The sequence below is a fragment of the Lepidochelys kempii genome, chromosome 4, assembly GCF_965140285.1.
Source record: "Lepidochelys kempii isolate rLepKem1 chromosome 4, rLepKem1.hap1, whole genome shotgun sequence".
Classification (NCBI taxonomy): domain Eukaryota; kingdom Metazoa; phylum Chordata; order Testudines; family Cheloniidae; genus Lepidochelys; species Lepidochelys kempii.
In genome coordinates, this window is record NC_136383.1 from 56,707,552 (window position 1) to 56,730,840 (window position 23,289).

Below are 23,289 nucleotides of genomic sequence, written 5' to 3' on the forward strand. Positions count from 1 at the left end.
CAGGAAAGAAGATTTTAAAAGTCAGCATTATTTTCATATGTTGGGCCACATAAAAATGATAAATCAAACCCTATATGCAACTGTTTAACCATTCAAGTTTCTTTCTTGATTAAATAAAAAAATTTCCAGGCGCTTTCACGGGCTGCTTATTAAACATTTATTTTAGATGAGTGCTATTCTGAATGTGCACCCTCATCAACGTCTCAGGTCCTGAGCCATAAGCGATAGCAGATGCTTTACTGGCAACCTCTCATGTCGCAACAAAACAAAATTAAATGGTAAAGAGCACTGAAAACAAAATGTGACAACCATCTGCTGACTGTAGCAAATACTATTTTCCTCCCTTTTCAAAGGGCTGCTTTGAACAGCAAAGCACAACGGACCTTTCAAAAAATTTCAGTTTGTGATGGAGACAGAATCTGCAAGTGACATAATATTTAATGTTTCATCTATCATTGAAAAATACTTATTTGCAAGTTTTAATAAAACTAAATAAATAATTCTGCAGGCCAACATTTTGAATAAATGTCCAAGCACCTGGCATGTCTCTGGAACATTTACCTACTGGATTTTACTTCAACATTAGTTTTCCACAGTTTCAGTCAAAAGCCCCCAAACCCTCTTGGAATTGGAAGCTACTATAATAGATAAATCATAGGTGTAACATCTCTCATTTCTCCGATTACCTCATAAAGAATAAGCTTTATAAAACTTAATAACATCAGATTGATTTCATAGTTCAAATGCAACTCAACAGCAGTGCTGCAATGAAACATTAATATTTTATGAAACAGTACCAGTTCTAGCCCTGTATAGATGTGCTTTGTTGGACACTGATGTCATAAACTGGTTGATAAAGCCACCAGATTAGTTGAGTGAGGCAGGTGTGGGATTTTAAATAGTAGTCAGTGACAAGCGATTACTTGTCAACTAAACATGCTTTGTCATGATGACTCATAGTGCAAGTATTCCCTGTGGATGGTGCTATGATCACAGTAGGAGATATGGAATAGCTATAGTACTGGCCTCCTACACCTACGCAAAGCACAATTTTACTACTAGATCTAAGGCTAACTTCAGGTCCTTCCCATTCCAGGAAGCCATATCCAGCTCCCTCAAAAGTGGCACTCCACAATAGACCACAATAGTAGTGGTCAGTGTACTATCTTTCACAGGATTTTTTGAAGTGTAGATTTTTCTCCGGCTCCCTACACAGAAAGAACACTTCTGAAGTGCCTCACGGTGTATACAATGACAGTGGCTCAGAAACCTGTCCTACTGTGCTGCCGTTTCTGGAGAACAGAATATGGAGGTAGCTGTCTGCAGGCATTTGTTGCTGGCAAATAGATCACCAACTAGCACACGTATGGAGAAGCCAAAGCAACTCCTATAATTTTAGAACATCCACCAGATATTTTTTCCTGAATATTACTGTTGAATTTTATGCATTCTTGTAGAGATTTTTAATCCATTGACTATTGAAAGTATGTTTAAGGTCATATAGTAGCATGGGAGGCTGTTGTCATATTCTTTCCATCCAAATGCGGAGAGTATTATCCACAGTTTTTAGTTATGTCTTTATCAGCTATTTAGACAACATATTTTGTTTTTGGTTTCTTTAGAGCTTTTTAGGTGGGTGAAATGGTGCTGGAATAAAGCCAAGAGTTTTCCAGTTGGACATTGTTGATCAGTGATTTACAACAGCTGGAAAAGAGCATTGGGGTCATCTGGCTTTTTTCAAAATGTAATCAGAGGGATGTGGGTCCAAATTTCTTTACAGGAAACCAGTGATGTAGACATTAGCCTGGTCCAAACATTAAAAGATTGTCCTCTATTTAAACTATTTGGGAAGAAGCTATATTTTTCTTCATAGAAATCCTCTGACCAGCTAACAGTTTACTGCAGTGCCATCAGAAATGAATTGCCTTTTGTGGGTCTGGCTTGAGGCTGCTGTAATTATGGAATGAGGATGAGTCCCCTCAAGGATTAGAAAATACAGGAATTCAAAACAGAACTGTCTATATGTTAATGTCCAACAAACTACAAAAAGGATCATTAAGATGAGTGATCTTGTTTACGGATATGTTGTTTCTTTTTTATATTGGCAAAGACTTTCAAGTGTCTAGTGTTTTGGATTTTTTGGGTGTCCATGTTACAGGGGATGTGGGCATTCTAAATATTTTCAGTTTTGATTTCTGGTTGTGGTTTTCATAACCAACAAGTAGGAGCTAGCAGAGACCAACTCAGGAAAGTTGTGAATTCTTCTGTGGCAGCAGTACCTCCCAGACATTAGAGAGGTTCCCTCTTCCATAATCCGGGCACAGGGCTGAAAAGGAGGTCCAAGATGGACAAAAATTTCATCAGGAACAATTGAGGGCTGGCCCAGAGCCATGTTCCTCAGGTACTGGACAGCACTGCCTTGTGCTTTACAAGTTCTTTGTGCTGAGTAACTGTTGGAAATATATTTAGCCTATTGGATGCTTGCAAATATTTATGATGATAATAAAGTGGTGACCTGTTGCTTATATTTTCTTGGATATTGCCTGTTAGCTTTGGTAAATAATTCTTTCTCCTGAATAACTTGTGGCTTAGCAGAACTTGAATTGAGCTGTAGCTCACGAAAGCTTATGTTCAAATAAATTGGTTAGTCTCTAAGGTGCCACAAGTACTCCTTTTCCTTTTTTGAATTGTAGTGTTCAGTTGCACTTTAGAAAGGTCATCTTTGTCTAACTGCAATGAATACAATGTACCAATGAACTGGATTAGCATTTGCAAACAGAAATTTACAATATTTCTACTGCCAATTTTGAAACAAAGCCAACTGAAAAATACCACTTGGTGGTGGTGGCAGTTTCTAATGCTAAAATTTCTTTACTTACCAGGAAGGTTATGCCACTTGTTCACAGCAAATAGCCTGTTGGCAGTGACTGTGATCACAGCAGGAGTTGCCAGACCAGACTGGGTGTTGGCTGCTACATGAGTGACAGGGGAGTTGGATGGGAACTTTAGAACCATGATAACATCCTGTTGAGCTTGGTCTGTGAACATCAATGGACTCTGCAGGAGGAGATACTGTTGAGTGGGCAATCAAGAACCCAAACACATGGGAAAAGAAAAGATAGGGAGGGGGAAAGAAAGACAGGACAGAACAAGAGAAGTAAGACTGAATTAAAATAAGCAAGAACCAATAGCAGCTGCAAGTAAATGAAGTAGCAGTAAACAGGCTAGTGTAAACAACTATTTTGCGTGGACATCCTTCATGTATGCCATTAAGGTAGCAGCACTGCAGAAAAGGAAATGATCTAAAGTCAATGTTTGCTGCAGGTTCCATTAAAAAGTTTCCAATTGCCAGTCTCTGGCAAATGCATTATCTTCCATATCTACAGAGGTAGCACATCAAGGAAAGTAATTTCAGAGAAGGCCGTAACCAAGAAAGTGAGAAATTCCTGCTCCCAGAGACCATCCCAGGCTCCATTTAGTTGGCAGACTAAGATTTTGACAAGCCAAATGAAAAAAAAAAGCAAATAAATAAAACATATGTGCATACAGTAAATGCACGCACTGTGTGTATTTATGTTGTATAGAAATAAGATTTAAGCAATACACAGACAATTATAACTCTGTTTTAAGCCAAACATAATTAAATGTAATTATAAAGGAAACATTTATAAAGTGGACAGAATCACGCAGACATCACCCTATTATGTTGCAAATACCTTTGCTTCCTACAAAAGCCAGAGAGAGGAAATAAATCTAGATTCTCCCTAGTCCAATCAATATAATAGTTTTGTTTTCAATTTAATTAATTAGAAAGTTTATAACTAAGACCCCCAAGATCACTGCGAATGTTAAAATCAAATATTGATTTTCACAGATTTGGTAAATCCATGTAATTTGAATGTTAAACAGTTACAGATCTGAGAAAGTAACTGAACTTAACAAGTTTGTTTTCATTAATACATGGTGCACCAAAAAAAAGTAAAAGCTATGATGACAGAGTTATTACTGTACTGTCCACTGTCATCCATATTCCTTTAGTATTTCTTCTTCCCAATAACTAAATTAATATCTTTATAAAAATATACTGATCAGTACACTTGGCTGTTTTCTACCTGCAATGTTCCAGTACATATATGCATATATATATGTGTATGTAAGTGCATACATTTAATATATATTTATACAGAACTAATAAAAGAAATTAAATACATTTGCATTTTTATTATCACGCCTTTTAAAAAAGTTATTAAGAGTACTTAGAAAAACATATTGCACTCTGAATTCCTATTTAGTCTTTGCATAAAGGTGTAAATAAAAGCAACTAATAAGCTACCCAGACACGCTTCTGAACAAGTGGCTAAAAGCCAATCAATATTATGAGTTAATCCTCCCTGGATGCTCATTCAATTAAAGGTGTCAGTAATGCCTCATCTGATGTGGCCTCAATTAAATCCAGCTATCTGATGGTGTGAAAACACAGGGGGATACAGCAACAGCAGCAAAACCAGACATATAGGCAGCCTTCGTGTGACTGCTAATTACTACACCTGGTGTATATTATGGCTTGTGCACTTAACTGCACATGGTGGCTTTAATTTCTGCTGTATTCACAGACAGAGAAAAAAACCATTGACCAAAGGAGATGGTAAAGTAAGAATGTGAACCACAACTTAGTGTCTGTATGTACAGCTAGAGAAGTTAGATATAATTAACTTCATGAAATGTAACTCCTTTCATTAGTTGCCCAATATTTACTAGGGTCATCATCATGTACTATACTCTGATGAAACTGTACAGTCCTTATTACACAAACTGCCTGGTACCGCACCAAATTTATTCAGCTAAACCTGTGATCAGTGACAAGGAAGTCAATAGACACAGGCTGGTAGTTCATGGATAAGAAGTTTTAGGTCTATTAGGCTCCTATTGTACATAGTGTAAGTCATGATATATAAATTTTATGGTTTTGTGTGTATTTTATCTAAAGGCTCTTCCCGTTCAGGGACTTTTTTAACCCTAACAACATAAGTTTCACAGACCCTAAAAGATGGAATTCCCTTGTTTATACTTATTTTTAAAAACCACAGACCATCTTTGACCATTAAGGGAATGTAACATATAGAAACTCATGAGTTAATAGAATGTTTGGTCCATTCTGTCACAATATAATTTAACACACTTAGGTTCTGAGTTCTATGATGACACATATGAAGTTATTTTAGACCCTGAGGCTGCATATGGCATAAAATTTAATTGTGTTAATAAAATTATATTTACAAACAAGTAGAGGTAAAATAGAAAGCATGTTAATACTCAGTGCCTGGATGTTATCATCCTAGTGTTATTGCAAAACACATTAAAACAAATTCTTCACTATGCAAGTTTCAGCTCAAGAATTCCTAGTTTTTAGGGGAAAGGTTATGGCTGGGAGAAAAGAGTAGAGGCTCCACCTCCTAAATCCAGAGCTCTTGGGGGATCTTCCAAAGGCTGGGATAGTCCCTTGTTTCCAGCTTAGCTGGCTCTCACCAGCACAAATACGCATGGAGATGTATATTTTCAGGTACTCCCTTCCCCAGGTACCAGCTCCTGGCATCCACCTCAGGAGCTGGTTTACATGACAGAGCATAGTGGCTCCCAGTCCTTCCCGCTCCCCACCCATAAATCTTCTACACAGGGTTCAGCTTCTGGGGGCTCTTGTCTTCCCCATAACATTTAGCCTGACTCCACTAGTTCAAGCTCCCTTCCATTCAGAGAAAACAAGAGAAGCATATGGGCCATAGATACTAAAACCCAGATCCTATAAGGTGCTGAATGCAATCTGAGAGGTTCTGAGATCCGTCATCTCCATTAATATTCAAAGTGAATTGTGGATGCTTGCACCTCAATATAGTCTCACAGGATTGGGCTTGAAATGCTGAAACATTTGGATCCACCAGTTCTAACACATTAGCAAATTACACTGACGAAGTGTTTTTAGGTAACACTGATAAGTTTCTGTACTGTGAATTGGCACAACCTTTTTAGCAGTCAGTGAATTAATAATATTCAAGCATTGCATACACTAGCAATGACTGATAACTCAGAAAGTTGTGTTTATAATTCAATGCACAGAATCTTAAATCCCCCCCCACCGCCCACACACCCCCCAAAAAGAAAAAAATCTGAACATTTAAAGCAACAGTGCAGAAATAAACAAAAGTGAATGGGTCACAAAGAGTTAATATGATACATACCACCTGCATGGCAGAACTTCTTGGAGGATGTGGCTCTATGAGTAGTTGGGTAGGGGTCTGTCCAAAACTTCGTATTTGAGCTTCAACAGCCTGGAAAAGGCACAGGCAGGTTTGCATGTTAAGAGGTGCTAATTACAGGCAATAGAACCATAACTGTCACCTGAAAATGTCATTCCACACTTCTGGCTTGTTTCATGTTGAAAATCAACCCCGTGTGTTCACTGTGGGGCTAAGTGCTTGGCACTGGTACTGAGAATGAGGTAATCATTTTAGAACTGTGGATGCTATTTCCATGAGAAACTCTGCAAAACCTCATCCTGCTCAGTGATATTAAACAGAAACTGGCTATTATAATCAGTAACCCTCCTTATTGGCTCCATTTCTCCTTTCTAACACTGGCTTATCCTTCTTACGTCATACTTCAGGAACAAAAGCTAATCTTTTACAGGTACTAAGAAAGCCTCCAACTTTTTGTTTAACTTCAAGCGTCCAGTTTCATGTCAATAATTAAGACAACAAAAAAGGGTAACAGCACGTATTTTTTCAATATATTTTCATAAAAAAGGAAGACAAATTAATTGCAGGGTGCATTATACTACTAACAACCAATAAGAATGTAGAGGAGATAGAACTGGAAGACAAAAAACAGCACAAACTTTAAATAAGTTCTACCATATATATTCATCAAGAAATATTTTATTTAAATTGCCAGAATCTTTCTCTCTAGACACCTAATCACTTTAAACAATCAAAGGAAATGCAACCTCATACTTTGCTATTCTTTTAAGTAAACATTTTGAGATGTAAGAACCCTGCCTGCCTACGTTGTTGATCTAGATTTTCTGTGTTTACACTATTGGTCTAAAAGAAACTATGGATTTTGAAAACCTTAAAGCCTGATTTTCAGAAGCACCTATTCTCTGAAACACCAGGCCCCTTAAAGTGATCCAAACAGAGTGCCCAAAAATCAAGCACCCAAAAAAAGTAGTCACCTTTGAATGTTTAGGCCGTTATGTTTATCCTCTTCAAGGCCTCTATTTTCTAGTTGCTTCACACAAAGACACCCCCCCCCCCCCCGACTTCCACAGAAAAGGCTCTTAATGCTTCTACTGCTTACCTGGCACTTTGTACTTTTTAACCACTGGTTAATATTTCTGTGATGGCTGAATAACACCTAGTGAATTTTCTCTAGTTCATTCATTTCAGATAAGGATAAATTACTACTCCGAGAGATGACATAGCTCAATGTAGAAGCAAAAAAAGCAAAAAAATAAACGCTACCTGAAGCTCTTTCTGAAGATTTGAGGTTTAATTAGATAGACAGCCTTATAGAACAGAAATGTGCCATTCCAAAAGTATTTGACCTTACTGCTAAGGTAATTTTTTATATATATTTGAATAAGCTAAAACAAATGTTGCAAATATTCTGGGGACAGATTCTGATACCCTTACTCATTGAACGCTCCCAGTGCAATGATTTCATTGGGATTGCCCAAGGAGTAAGTGTCTCAGAATCTGATCCTAACCATATTAAAGCTCAATATCTTAAAAACCTGACTTTTAAAAATACACACACACACTTGTGCTGAGAACCAATGGGCACTTTCAAGCCACAACACAATCACAGTCCAAAGCCAAATTGACATATCTGCCAACTGGTGACCAAACACTGCAACATGCTAAGCCAGTTAGAGTCCCTACTCTCTAGTGGTTGACATGCTACGTTTGAATGTACTCACAACTGAAATGAAAAGTTGGACCTTTATGGATAGCAGCTCTCTTAGGTGAACCCGAAGGGAAGTGGTAGGAGCAGTGCTAAGCAATCCTTGGCTGCAGCTTATTATTTGCATATGAAACTATTTAGGACAAAGCTGTAGATCCTATATGAATAATGAACTCCTTATAAAAGATAAGGGTCTCAGATATAATGCAAAACAAGTAATTTGTTCTTCAACCAAAACAGTGTACTCTGACTTTTAGCCGGAAGCAAGCACTAGCTACAGTACAAGCCCACAAAAATGGGCTTCAAAATGGATAAAATGATAGAAAAATGCTTCTGGCCTGTCATTTTCCTGTTACATTGTTCCACAACAGACCTACACAAGTTCCACCCTTTCCCACATCACAATCCTCATGCAATGCCCAGAGGAAGGATGAAAGAGTTTTGTCACGCCCAACATTCTTGGTGCATCCTTTAACGGCTATCCCCATAATAGGATGGCGCCACTACATACCACCCTCCCTGTACAGCATCAGGACTCACAACCCCCTCTCCCCTCACAAAGTACTGGAAACAGAAACCAAGAAAGAAAGAAAAGAAAATATCTACTGCTAATGCAGCACACTGCACCTACAGCCACCACACTGAACAAAACTGCACTAATTCACACCTTTAAAATATGTTGATCAATGAAAGATCAGTGGTCAAGAGCTATTCTCCAGTCAAGACCTCATAGCAGTTAAGACTCCCACCTTCACTCAGCAACACAGAAATTCTGTTCGACAACACTATACATCTACTGTTGACCCACACAATCCTCTCAGGATACTTAAGATATCACACTCCCATAATACAGGCAGGGCAGCTGTCCTCTTCCCATCCAGCCTTAAAATGCAGAAAAGGATCTCCAGGGGTTGCAAACATTATTTGAATATATCCACTTAACCTGCATGTCAACAAAAAAAAGTCAGACTTACATCCCTCTAATCTACAGAGCTCCAAACAAAAGGTCTCCTGTTGGAATGGACAGAGATGCTGATCATTATGATGGGGACTTTGCCAAGGATCATTGCCCTGGAAGACCTCAAACTGCATGCGACCACACACACACACTTCCCTGAGGCTATGGCCCAAAATCTTCTATCAAACTCCAGGCAATATCTGGACCGTGCATATAACCTGGCACACACTAGACTTGATCTATGGATTACGAGCTCACAAAGAGATAGCCCCCCTATCCTGAACCAGGCACATTTCCTCCTCCAACCAGAGACAAAATTCCAAATACCCAAAAAGTGCAACATCCCTGGGCCTATGTCTGTTAGATTATGGAGTCACTTAAATTAATATTAAAGTCATGCCCTACCAAATAGCCAAGGAGAAAAAGATCTGTTGAAACCCTATAACCATACGCATAGTACAACCGCCATAGACACACTGACACCACAAATATCCTCTTTTCTCCAATTTCTATGTTTTCTGAAGATCTGTGACAAGTGAAAAAGTAGGAAAGAAAATTTGGGTACTGATGTGTAAATTGAAGACAGTAGCAGACAGATTTCAGCACAAGAAATGCTTGCACACCTTCTCCACAACTGTGAGGGAAGGCAAAGAATTTTTTTCTTTTCAAACAACTGCAGCCTTTTAACTACAACTAGGAGAGTTCTTCAGCACAGTGAGCCACTTAGTAATCCCTGTTTGCCTCCAAAAATCATTCCAGAAGCCAGCATCACATGGTCTGAAGAACTGCAAGCTATTGCATAGCATAGATCAACTGAACCCAGGATGACCTCCCCAAACAACAGAAAGTGTATGATGTCAGGACTGGAATCAGTCTTTACTTTTCCCATTCACATACCAAAAGAGACACTTGAAGTAGGACAGGGCATTTTAGCCATTAGTTGGAAGTCAGACTTCTGCTCCTCTTGGTAAGGGAAGATCAGCTAGAATCACATGTAGCCTCTACTGAGAGATAATTAATGCCTCTGTTGAAATGGAAAACTTACTACTCATCTTAGAGCATGCAACAGTTTGATCAGTAGTCAAGAAATCATCACCTGACCTTCTGGATCTAGCAAATTACAGCTCAGCATCTAACCTCACTTTCCCCGGCAATTTTGATAATGACTTTAGTCATGCTGATCGATGACTTCCTCTTCTCAGTTAACAGCAGGAGGATATGTGTTCTTGCTAAATCTCTCCATAGCATACAGTAATGTGGATAATTATGGATATTAACTATTGTAAATAGAATTTAAGGAAATGATGATAGATAATTTAAAATATCTTCACAGTTATAATTTTAGGATGCTTTAAGGTGTTATTAAGTGATAAAGCTTTCGTTGTGAGATATTAGTATCAAGCTCCCATCATTTATTCATTAAGTAAGATGAAATTTGTGTAGCTAGCATGGTGAAACTTTCTCCAAGGCGTCATGTAACTGGAAAGAAACAATCTTTGTTTGAAAAATTCTGTTAGTACCACATATTTTTATCTCTGAAGACATGTTGCATACAACAAAGTAAAAGATTGCATTGTCCAATATTCTGTTCCACTGCTTCTCAAATATCTTAGCAAAATAGCCTTCTTCCTGTTAATCTTCTATAACAAATAACTTAGGTATGGTCATAATTGTTCCAGATGCTGTAACGTGTAGTAATAAAGTGAAACAAGTGATACAAATCCTTTACAACAATTCACATGATACGTCTCTCAGCCCACTTTGACTTTATATCACAAAGGATTTTTCACATTAATTAGAAAACCTATAAATTAATTTATAAACACAAGTATTATGAGCACAATTTCATCAGTCAGCGGATTCCATTTGTTTATAATGGTAACCATTTGCTATATATTCACAATCTTTTCTTTTCTCCCGCACCTTTCTTTGGCAAAATTAAGAGAGAGGAAGAGAGAAGAGAAAAACAAATGATGACTTAGCTTGGTTAAAATGTAGTTTTTGGCTACTGTTTAACACTGACATTTCCAGTCTTTGGACACATTTCCTGATCTAACTGGGAAAAAAGTTAATTTAATAGTATGCAATACCAACCAAGCAGGGCTGTAAATTATTTTGGGAAGTGGGTGGGGGTTGAACACATGGATATAGTTAAGGTAAAAACAGATGTTTGTTACTTTTCTTTGCAGAAACACTCAGAAACTAAGTCAAAATTGCTTTTTTCATGTTTATGTCTGAAAACTATAAAACCAAATATGAGAGAAGGAGGGTGGAGGGGGAAATGGAGGGATACAGAGAAAGAGAGAGGAAGAATGCAAGCAGCTCTGAAGTTTTAAACTCAAATCATGAAAATGATGAAGGCCCTTCAAATGAAAAGGCAAGTTATAACATTAGATTATCTTCAAATTTAAAGTCCCTTACGGAATCAAGTTAAGAGTTGGGTTTTATCAGTCATACAGTGCACACTCAGACACATAGCAACAAATTGTCTATGAGTCCAACAGCACAGCATGTCCATGTGAAAATGTGCACCGAATTTTGCATGCACAATTACAATAGTTATACTCCTATTAGTCTTATTATATGATAATGCACTGACAGGCAGAATTGGAGACCACTTTCTGAAAGTGTGCTTTTATATATCTAACTGCAAGCACTTTCAGTTACTTCTATGCCAGTAGGATTTAAATGCCGAACATTTGAAAAACTAGGTGAAATAACATCAAGCATGTGTTAAGTCCAGAAAAGGCTTTGGGTTCATCCTTCCTCTTTCCACCCAGCATTTATGCCCAGGATATAATGGTGCTTGCAAAAGTAATTACTTTGGCTTTTTGCCTCCCTTACCTCGTCATTGAATATTCAAAAAGGTTTATGTGCATATTCCTCAGTGATTTCTATTGGCTTGTGCAATATGCAACTATGATTGCTTGCTTTTCCTTTCCTTCCACCCAGATATTGCTTAACAGTACTAGAGAACACTGAATATTGGAGAGGTTTCCATTCAGACAGTGAAACTATGTGGCCTAATGGCTGGCTGACTAGCTTTGCTCCCCTTTGGGACCATGATTAAAATCAAGCTTTGATAATAGTGATTGAAAAACCATTCTGATCAGATAGTTACTTAAAGGTTCTAAGTTAAGGGTCTTAGTTAAATTCCTCATGAACTACAATCTAGATAACATTAACCATGGAGAACAAGCATGGTTCACAACAATTTGATAAAAGTGCTGGAAACAGGCTGAAGATTAAAGAAGAGAATGTCCTCTCCCTTATTAGATCTCAAATCTACCAGATCACAATTGTCAATAATTGGCAGAAATAAGCCATATATTTGCTGTGTACTGGCCCTGGTGATACACTATACTTGGTCTTTAGTAACTTTAGTAGCTCAGTCCTTTTATTTTAATAATCACAATTCCTTTACCTGGAACAGCTTAACTATTCATCTAATTTTGCTGTTTTAAAAAGAATGCAGAATTTACATATTTTGGCGTAGAACTCTAACAAGCAGAAAAAAAGGAAGGGGTGGGGAAGGAAATGATGACAGATCAAGAGTTACACTGTATTCTCCATAGCTTTGTGACATTCTTATAAAGCATGTGTTATGTCCTCCCTCCAGTACCTAGTCAACATAGAAGATAACAGCTTGCTACTGATGCCAGGTAACCAAGTTACCATTTTAGTTCAAATAATAGAGGTCTGTACTTGGATGTGGAAACCATGTTCAAACCCTCCTGATAACCTCTAAGAGTTCATTGGTAACAACACTCTCATAAAACAACTATACATTTATTTAAAATATTACAAATGCCCCAAGTCTATGGCTAAAATTCTGCATTGGGGATAAAATGCTTTTAAAAAACTGTGCAAGCCACATTACATATGAAACCACTGTCAAAAGGCAGAAATGAGAACTAACTAATGTCAAATGGACCACAATGATTATAGCATAAATTCCTTACATTCTAAAAACAAAAACTAAACTAAACTAAACCCCAACCAAATCACACCACATACTTGGTGTTGCCTTAGATAAAGCTTTTATAGAAACTCCAATTATTTCTCTTAGCTCAGAAAAGTTTCTATACTTGCCTCTTGGGAAACTACTAACTTTACTGGTTGTGTATTATTTTTCAACCCTTAAATATTAAGGCCTAATTTTTTTTCAAAACAGTTTTGCATTGTTAGGTGCTTTTTCTTATACCTGGTATTGTTAGTATCAAAGAGCTGTACATAAGCATATATGTTGTAACTGAAGGGGAAAGAAAAGTATTATGATGTACTCAGCAGTTTGTAAAAAACACTCTAAGCATACTTTAAAATACTTTAAAAAGTCTGCTGTGACAAAGCAACCATATATGAGAAAGTTATATATTTTTAGCTAGACAAATTATTAGTAGACTATCTAATTACATGGCAGTCATTGAGGTAAAACAGGAAATAATCACAGTTTGTGAAAATATGAATAGATTTCCCCATCAGGGTCACGTAAATTGCTCCAAGCTGAGCTTATACATTCCAGGCATATTAAACTGAGGCCTAGCACAGCCTCACTGCAATCTCCAGTTCATGCAGCTGTCCATCTACTACAGTGTAATCCCAGCTGCCAATCTGAAAGAAACCAGTTAGTCAGAGCAGACACAACCAAGAGAAACAAATGTCACTCAATAATGTTCAGAGGCACTGGGTTCATGGATAATTTCAAACAGTATCTCTGTCTGGAACACTGATGTGCTCATTCAAAACACCTAAATCTCTGGCTACTGGAAATAAGCAGATAAAAAAGTAGAACTAGAAAAATGAGTCTGGTAGTACTTCAAAGAGACTGACAAAAAATGGCACAAGAAACCAAAAGAAATTAAGTAAAAAACCAATAGCTGGGCAAAAGTGACTAGATTTAGTGCACACAAAAACGTAAATATTTGTGGGAGTGGGGCAGACTACATCAGGAGATTAGTGATCACCATATCTCTCTATATAAAACAGTCACACCTTTTGCTCTTCTTAAAAAATGGACACCACCATCTATAACATAGTTGGTGCAGGTAAGAAACCCCAAGACCGTACTAATTTCTAGTATTAATCACTCAGTTTAACGAAAACCACTCTTTTAAATGGTTCAATAAAATAAAATAAAAAATGCTTCTTAAATACGATACATCTATGTGACCCTAAGAATCCCACAATGCCAACGGGCAAGGGGATCACAAGAATATCCTCATAAGTAAGTTCTGGGTCACAAAAGAATATTATGTGAGGTCTTAAATAAAAGCCAGGATCTCACTGGTTCAATAATATTGTCGTGAAATGCATGTACAAACACTATATAAGGAGTTATGTATGTATACTAAAAATATGTTCCTAAAGCTCATATCATTGCAGCGTTGACCAACAGGTTTCTGCCATACAAAAGATGTTTATCATCTGTCTCCATTGGTCCACATGTAAATTAAGCTTTGTAAATTAACGCAAAGGGGAATCATTTACATACAAAATCAGTGGGGGGATGTGAAGTCACTAGGAAGGCAGCACAACAGAGAATAATCTGAGAGAGGGGTTAGGGGGGTAGGGGGAGCATGCCATCCTGACACTCAGGAACAATGAACTTTGGAGAACATAAGGTGAAGGCAAAGAAGACACCCTTTTATCCTACACCTAAGTAGTAAATGGACAGCACATTTCCATTCATGAAAACAGAATCTCAACAAGGCTTGTTTGAAATACTGCAAAGGATATTTGGGTTGTGATAAAGTTCTTCAGACAGGTTAGCCTCTCTGTTTAGTCTCTAGTTTTCTTATCATGATTTTGTTTTATAGGTAACCCTGTTGTTCCTTTATCTTTTTTCACTATTTCTTGAATCTTGAACCTTTGACAATAAACTTATTGTTGTTTCCACTCTAAATATATCTCAGTCCTGTGGTATTGTACACGGAGATGATCCTGAGTTGAATCATTAAAGCTGGTATATGCACTGTTCCCTTGAAGCCAGCAAACCTAGTATTACTGTGAGTGTTCAGTGGATAAAGGCCTGGATGCTACAGCGGAATGTTTCAAAGGGGTTTAGGAACTCCATTACACCTAATGTTAACTTGCAATGGCAATATAAGGGCTGGCATAGCCCAGAGAAGGTTATTTGGGTGGCTAACAGGCTGGTGGTATCAGGGAGCTGACACCCACTTAAGCACCAGCAAGTCTCCCTATGGCTGTGGGGGGGGGGGGGGGTGGAGGGAGAGAGTGATGGGGCCAGTGGGTGACTCTCAGTCCCGGGTATCCCAAGAACTGTCAGAGTCTAGTTACAACTAGAGTTGTCTGAAACTTTTCCAAGAGAAAATGTTTTCATCAGAAGATGCTGATTTGTTAAAATTTAAACATTCTGTTTTTCTTTCAAAAAAACTGAAATGAAGTATTTCAATAAGGTCAAAACAGAAGGTCAAAAACATTTGACCTTATCAGAATGGAACATTTTGATTTTTTGTTTTGAAATGACTTTGTTCTGAAATTTTATTTTATAAAGTATAAAATAAAAAGTCAAAATGCGATCATTAATCTCACAATATAGTTTGCACTATTCCCACAAATATTTACATATTCTGTGCACTAAATCTCGTTGCCATTGCCCCATCTATGGATTATTTTACTTTATTTTTGAGCTTCTTTTGGTTTCTTGTTCCATTTTTTATTCTGATTTGGACAAAAAAAATGTTGCAATAGCAGAATTTTCTACAAACTGGAAATTCCACTTCCTACACAGCTGTAGGTACAAATACTAGCCATTAGCTTGCAGTTTCAGAATTTTCAGAATCTGTGAAAGCTAAAGACAACAAACTATGAAAAGTCAAACATTTTGGTAAACAGAGAAATACAGTTATTTAATCTCACATCTACATTACTTGATAGTTTAACATCTTGATTGCAAACATTTGGATAGCTGTCATTTTTTTTTTTTATAATGTTGGACAGAGTTTTCCACTGCCCTGAATTAACTGTTTTTATCATCTGATAAAATACATCTAAACTGTAATTCCACCCAGTATGATTTCCAGTATGGAAACTGCATGGGGATAAACATCTTCAGTGTGAGTGACCTCCTCACTCAAGAAATAGGTTCTTCCCTGATGCACTAAAACAGGGGTCGGCAACCTTTCAGAAGTGGTGTGCCAAGTCTTCATTTATTCACTTTAATCTAACGTTTCGCATACCAGTAATACATTTTAACGTTTTTTAGAAGGTCTCTCTCTATAAGTCTATATATTATATAACTAAACTATTGTTGTATGTAAAGTAAACAAGGTTTTCAAAATGTTTAAGAAGCTTCATTTAAAATTAAATTAAAATGCTGATCTTATGCCACCGGCCCGCTCAGCCCGCTGCCAGCCTGGGGTTCCATTCACCTAGGCTAGCAGCAGGCTGAGTGGGGCCTGCGGCCGGGACCCCGGCTGGCAAGGGGCTGGCAGCCAGAACCCCAGACCGGCAGCGGGCTGAGTGGGGCCGGCGGCCAGGTCCCCAGATCGGCACTGGGCTGAGCAGCTCAGACCGCTGCCAGTCCGGGGTTCCGTCCACTGGCTCCTGCCAGCCAGGGTCCCGGCTGCCGGCCCCATTCAGCCCACTGCAGGTCTGGGATCCCAGCCCTGCCCACACAGAGTGGGTACCTACCTTCTCCCTGGTTCTAACACATTCTCTTCCTCTCTCTCTGCACTGAGCTGAGGGTGGGAGTGCACTGAGCACAGGGCTGGGGGTGAAGGAGCAGGCTGGAGGTTGGGGTGTAGGGTCTGGCCAGGAGCTAGAATGAGGGAAGGGGATCAGGGTTGGGGCAGGAGGTTTGGGTGTGGAGTGCTTACCAGGGCAGCTCCTATTTGGTGTGAGTGGTGCAGGTGGGAATGTGTGTGGAGGGATGTGCAAGCGTTCCTGTTTGCTGCTCAGAGTGGGGATGGGAATGTGGGGGATGCAAGAGTCAGGACATGGGGTATGGGGGGCTGGGTATGTGTGGGGGATGCAGGAGTCAGGGCAGGGGGCTGCGGGTGTGTGAGGAGGGTGCAGGAATCAAGGCAGAGGGCTGGGGGCATGTGAAGGGGGTGCAGGAGTCAGGGCATGGGGTGTGGGGGTGCTGGAGTCAGGGGGGTGCAGGGGTCAGGGCAGGAGGCTGGGGTGTGTGAGGGGGGTGCAGGAGTCAGGGCATGGGGGGACTGGGTATGTGTGGGGGGTACTGGAGTCCGGGCTGGGGTCATGGCGGGGTGCAGGGGTCAGGGCAGGAGGTTGGAGCATGTGGGAGGTGAGGGGTCAGGCCAGAGCGGCTCATGGCAGGGGGCTGGAGGGGATATGCCCTGATTCCACCCCCCTTCCCCAAGGCCCCGTCCCCACCTCTTCTCCGTCTCCTCCCAGGAGCAGAGAGCACACTGCGGCTCTACTTCTCCCCCTCCCTCGCAAGGGCCATCAGCTGATCGGTGGCAGAGAGGGAGAGGAGGAGGGGCAGGAATGCAGCATGCTTGGGGAAGAAGCTGGGGAGGGGAAAGCTTGCCCGCCCTGCAGCAGCAGCCGGCAGGACCAAGCTTCTTCACCCTGGCCCCGTGGGGGAGGGGGGGCAGAAGAGAAGAGCTGGCTAGGACGGGCAGGATTTTGAATGTCACGCTGCTGCCTGCCGGGGTCCGAGCCTGGGTTCAGCAGTGGGCTGAGTGGGGCCAGCGGCTGGGACCCGGCAGGCAGCAGCATGCCATTAAAAATCGGCTTGCGTGCCATAGGTTGCCGCACTAAAATATTATTGCTTTTGTAAACAAAATAATGAATACTGGGTATGCACATACAACCAGAGTCTTCATAAGTTAGGTTTTTTCATTCATAATGAACAATTAAAAAGGAAAATATACAAAACAAAGGTAATGTAATGTCATGACTATTTCTTAAAGTTTTATTATTTGTATTATTTTAATATTATTTTATTTTTTATATTATTTATTATTTTTTAAAGTTTACACTAATTTTGATTAGGTCACATTTTAAACTAAATGAAAATAACCCCAGAATGCTGACATAACAAGAAGTCAGTCTAATATTACATAGAACTCTCCCAGAGTGTTTGATTTTAGGGATAGAGGCAGTATGTGGCTAAGATATCCCATATTCATCACTCCTGCCAGTTGAAAAAATTGGGGGAAATTAGAATATATTCATAGTTTTTGGACAGGTGGGCAACATTCTGGGTTATTGCCTTATTTAAAACTGGCAAAAAGTATATTGTGAATATCTAAAACTCACCAGCCAGACAGGAATGAAAATATGAAGAGCCTATGGGATCTGAAGCCCTCTCCTGTACTGACAGTTCCACAAAACAGATCAAACAGGAAAAGGTGAGAGAATTGGTTGGGCTGAAGATTTCTACCCCCATTGAATTTTACACAGGGCTGAGAAAATAAGCACTCAGAGCTGAAGAGCTAATTTACATGAGCTCCATACTTTCCAAAAACTGTGCTAATCCCAAGTGTAGAGCAGTAGGGTTGGGATATTATTTTAAATCCTTGTACACCAGACCTCCTAGGCTGGCTCTACAAGGACACCATTCTTTTCTGCTGGATGGTGACAATAATAGAAAAATAGAACCAAGGTAAATGCACTACAGAACGAAGTACAAAGCAAATACTCAGAGTCCAAAGGGTTGTTTTTATTACTGATGTTAAGTCAAAGGCAACTACAACTCATTCTTTATGATATAACAATGTTGCTTGCAGAAAGCAAGTCAATGTTAAGTACCAATGTTGGTACAAGAAAAAAATGGATATAAACTGCCCATCAACAAGTTTAGGCTTGAAATTAGATGGCGGTTCTAACCATCGGAGGAATGAAGTTCTGGAACAGGCTTCCAAGGGGAGCAGTGGGGGCAAAAAACCTAACTGGCTTCAAGACTGAGCTTGATAAGTTTATGGAGGGCGTGGTATGATGATGTTGCTTCCAGTGGTGTACGGCCCATCTGCAACTACTGTTAGCAAACATCTCCAATGGCCAGAGATGAGACACTAGATGGGGAAGGCTCTGGGTTACTACAGGGAATTCTTTCCCAGGTGTCTGGCTGGCAGGTCTTGCCGATATGTTCAGGGCCAGAAAGGAATTTTCCCCCAGGTCAGATGGCAGAGACCCTGGAAGTTTTTCGCTTTCTTCTGCAGCATGGGGTACAAGCCACTTGCTGGTTTGAATTACAGTAAATAGCGAATTCTCTGTAACTTGAAATTTTTAAATCAACATTTGTGGACTTCAGTAACTCAGCCAGAGGTTATGGGCCTACTGCAGGATTGAGTGTGTGAGGTTCTGTGGCCTGTGACGTGCAGGAGGTCAGACGATGATCATGATGGTCCCTGCTGGCCTTAAAGTCTATGAGTCACAACTCCCAGGCACAAGTATACACTCTTGCCTAAGTTCACTAGGTCTGTTTACTCAGAAGCACCACATATTGGCCACAGACTGAGCCAGGATATTAGAGTTGATGGAAAAGTGTCCAAATCATGGGGCATATCTTATGTTCTTACATAAGTAATGCTCCCATTACCAGAGTAAAAATGTTTATCTTTCAATTAAATATAAGAGTTTTACATTTAAAACTAAATTTCACAAGCTCTAAAGAAAATGTTTTTCAATTGCCACAACTGAAAGTTGACCTGGAAGATTCCCCACCCCTAGTACTTCTCAGTCCTGACTTGATATCACAATAGCATTTACCCACCAACCATGACTAATAATCTTTTCCTTTGTGGCCTGGCCAGCAAGAGGGACTTGTACAGCAAATCATTCATCTCCCTCCTACCCATGAAATCATTATTTCTGCAACAGGACTGCTCTCCACAAGGCTTCAGAAGAAGAGATCAGAGTCCGGCACACAGCACTGTTGACAAGTCAGTCTCTGGCTGGTCATGAAAACAATGTGTTTGGTTTTGATTATATTCTTTTTAAATCTGGCACCATTTTATGGAATTTTTTTAATGCTGGTTTTCAATTAAAACTAGACTAATCCTTAACATTTATTTGGCTTTTCACACACAGTTCCTGTGCTGCACTATGTCAAATATACCATCTGTGCAGCACACTTCTGGCCAGTGATGCTTCAAAGATTGTTTCTATAATACTTTGAACTGTGTCTGCATGAATTCTTCACTTACTGTATTCACCACTTCTAAATTTACTATTCCATGACAATGTTGTGTAATGACTTTATTCCATTTTTTAAAACCCACTGCAGCCACAACAAAGATTGTGCCCCACCTGCTGAAAAGAGACATGCAGATCATTTTCCCAACTATTTAGCTAACATTAACTATGCTATAAATACAAATTTTGTTTATACTTTGTGAAAGATTCACTGCTGTGTTCTCCAGCTGAGTTAGAGCTGAAATATGCTATTAACTCCCACCATGAATGTAACCGAAAGGGAGGCCAAAAATGCTTTTCCTGGGATAAGATATCAAGATCTGCTACTGCTGTCATGAAACTGGGGTCATGTAAACTAAACACTGCTGCTGCTCCTTTTGGAAAGCACAGAAGGCTCTCAAACTGTAAATATTTAAAAATAAAAATTACACTTATAAGGGGAAGATCTAAGATGCATAAAATTTACCCACAGAGGATACTGAACCCTAAGCTAGGACTAAATTTCAATGCCACCACTCATCATGGATGCGGCACAAGTTTCTTCCTTTTTAAGATGTAAAAAACCCAGAATTATTTTCTCTATATGTACAATTACAATAGGCACATTCAAAAAACATGTCAAATACTCTGTGCACATTGATTCCCTCTGATGATTATAATTCATGATTTTTGAAACTTCTGAGTCTGTAAGAAAATCAATACCAATAGTCAATGGAATGTAGAAAGTTGGACCTCTTATTATTATCCAGATTACCTTTCATGTATAAAATATTGTTGTCTCATTCAAGGGAGGAAATACAATCAATAGAACCATCTTAGTCTAAAGAGGAAAACTTTTTTTACTGAAAAGAATTTGAGTTATTGATTTTATATTTTTACTCACTTAGATTCAGTTTTTCAGTCCACTTTGCTTGTGTTTACTATGATTTATGTGACATTTTGATAAGTATAAAGATTTATATAGTCTTAGGATATGTCTACACTATGAAATTAGGTCGATATTATAGAAGTAAATTTTTAGAAATCAATTTTATCCCGTCGATTGCGTATGTCCACCCTAAGCGCATTAAGTCGGCGGAGTGCGTCATCACTACCTTGGCTAGCACTGACTTACGGAGCGGTGCACTGCGGGTATCTATCCCACAGTTCCCGCAGTCTCCACCGCCCATTGGAATTCTGGGTTAAGCTCCCAATCCCTGATGGGGCAAAAACATTGTTGTGGGTGGTTTTGGGTACATGTCGTCAGTCGCCCCTCCCTCTGTGAAAGCAACAGCAGACAATCATTTCGCGTCTTTTTTCCGTGCAGACGCCATACCACGGCAAGCGTGCAGCCCGCTCAGCTCAGCGACACCGCCGCTGTTGTGTCCTGGGTGCTTCTGGCAGCAGACGGTGCAGTAGGACTGCTAACTGTCATCAGACACCGATTCCACTGCAACTCTGCTCTGATGCTATTGTCTCAATAGTGAATTTCTCCATGTTGTCTGTCATGGGCTCCCAGGTATGTGTGCTCTTCCTCGGGAAATTCTCGCGGTGCTAACTGTCGTCCTCCACCGCTTCCGCTGCAACTCTGCTCTCCTGAATCCACCTCGCAGGTCCTCTCGTCGTTCTCTATAAATATGTAGTCTCGTGGCATCAGTCTTTAGCCACCGCTTCCGCTGCAACTCTGCTCTCCTGATCTTCTGCAGATGCCGCACCACAGCAAGCATGGAGCCCGCTCAGATCACCGCAGCAGTTATGAGCATTGTAAACATCTCGCGCGTTATCCTGCAGTATGTGCAGAACCTGCAAAAGCAGGCGAGGAGGCGACGGCAGCGCGGTGACGAGAGTGATGAGGACATGGACACAGACTTCGCTCAAAGCACGGGCCCTGGCAATTTGGACATCCTGGTGGCAATGGGGCATGCTCATGCCATGGAACGCCACTTCTGGGCCCGGGAAACAAGCACAGACTGGTGGGACCGCATAGTGTTGCTAGTCTGGGATGATTCCCAGTGGCTGCTAAACTTTCGCCTGCGTAAGGGCACTTTCATAGAAGTTTGTGACTTGTTTCCCTTGCCCTGAAGAGCAAGAATACCAAGATGAGAGCAGCCCCCACAGTTCAGAAGCGAGTGGTGATAGCCCTCTGGAAGCTTGCAATGCCAGACAGCTACTGGTCAGTTGGGAATCAATTTGGAGTGGACAGATCTACTGTGGGGGCTGCTGTGATCCAAGTAGCCAATGCGATCACTGAGCTGCTACTATCAAGGGTAGTAACTCCGGGAAATGTGCAGGTTATAGTGGATGGCTTTGCTGCAATGAGATTCCCTAACTGTGGTGGGGCGACAGGTATATGCGTTCCTCTATCTTGGGACTGGAGCACCAACGCAGCCGGTACATAAACCAAAAGGGGTACTTTTCAATAGTGCTGCAAGCACTGGTGGATCACAAGGGACGTTTCACCAACATCAATGTGGGATGGCTGGGAAAGGTACACGACATTCGCATCTTCAGGAACTCTGGTCTGTCTGAATGGCTGCAGCAAGAGGTTTACTTTCCAGACCAGAAAATAACTGTTGAGGATGTTGAAATGCCTATAGTTATCCTTGGGGACCCAGACTACCCCTTAATGCCATGGCTCATGAAGCCACACACAGGCACCCTGGACAGTAGTAAGGAACAGTTCAACTGTAGGCCAAGCAAGTGCAGAATGGTGGTAGAATCTGCCTTTGGACATTTAAAAGTGCGCTGGTGCAGTTTACTGACTCATTTAGACCTCAGCGAAACCAATATTCCCATTGTTATTGCTGCTTGCTGTGTGCTCCACAATATCTGTGAGAATAAGGGGGAGATGTTTATGGTGGGGTGGGAGGTTGACACAAATCTCCTGGCCACTGATTACATGCAGTCAGACACCAGGACAATTAGAAGAGCACAGCAGGGTGCGCTGCACATCAGAGAAGTTTTGAAAACCAGTTTCATGACTAGCCAGGCTATGATGTGACAGTTCTGTTTGTTTCTCCTTGATGAAAACCTGCCCCCTTGGTTGATTCTACTTCCCGGTAAGCCAACCACCCTCCCGCCTTTGATCACTGCTTGCAGAGGCAATAAAGTCATTGTTGTTTCAAAATCATGCATTCTTTATTAATTCAAACACACAAATAGGGGGATAACTGCCAAGGTAGCCTGGGAGCGGGAGGAGGGAAGCATGGGGTGGGATGGTGAATGAGGGGAGGAGGGAAGGACAAGGCCACACTGCACTTCAAAACGTA

General features: G+C 40.3%; 1 protein-coding gene across 4 annotated transcripts in view; it reads right to left on the reverse strand.

Annotated features, from left to right (window-relative positions):
• Window positions 1-23,289, reverse strand: part of LRBA (LPS responsive beige-like anchor protein) — a 558,089-nt gene that overhangs the window by 41,699 nt on the left and 493,101 nt on the right. For 3 of the 4 annotated variants that reach the window (XM_073341330.2, XM_073341329.2, XM_073341332.2), the window contains 2 exons: window positions 6,234-6,323; window positions 2,880-3,072 (listed from right to left, as the gene is read on the reverse strand). In XM_073341330.2, coding sequence (XP_073197431.2) covers window positions 2,880-3,072; window positions 6,234-6,323 — 283 coding nt within the window. The remainder of the gene's footprint in view (window positions 1-2,879; window positions 3,073-6,233; window positions 6,324-23,289) is intronic. The other variant, XM_073341331.2, reaches the window with a different exon arrangement.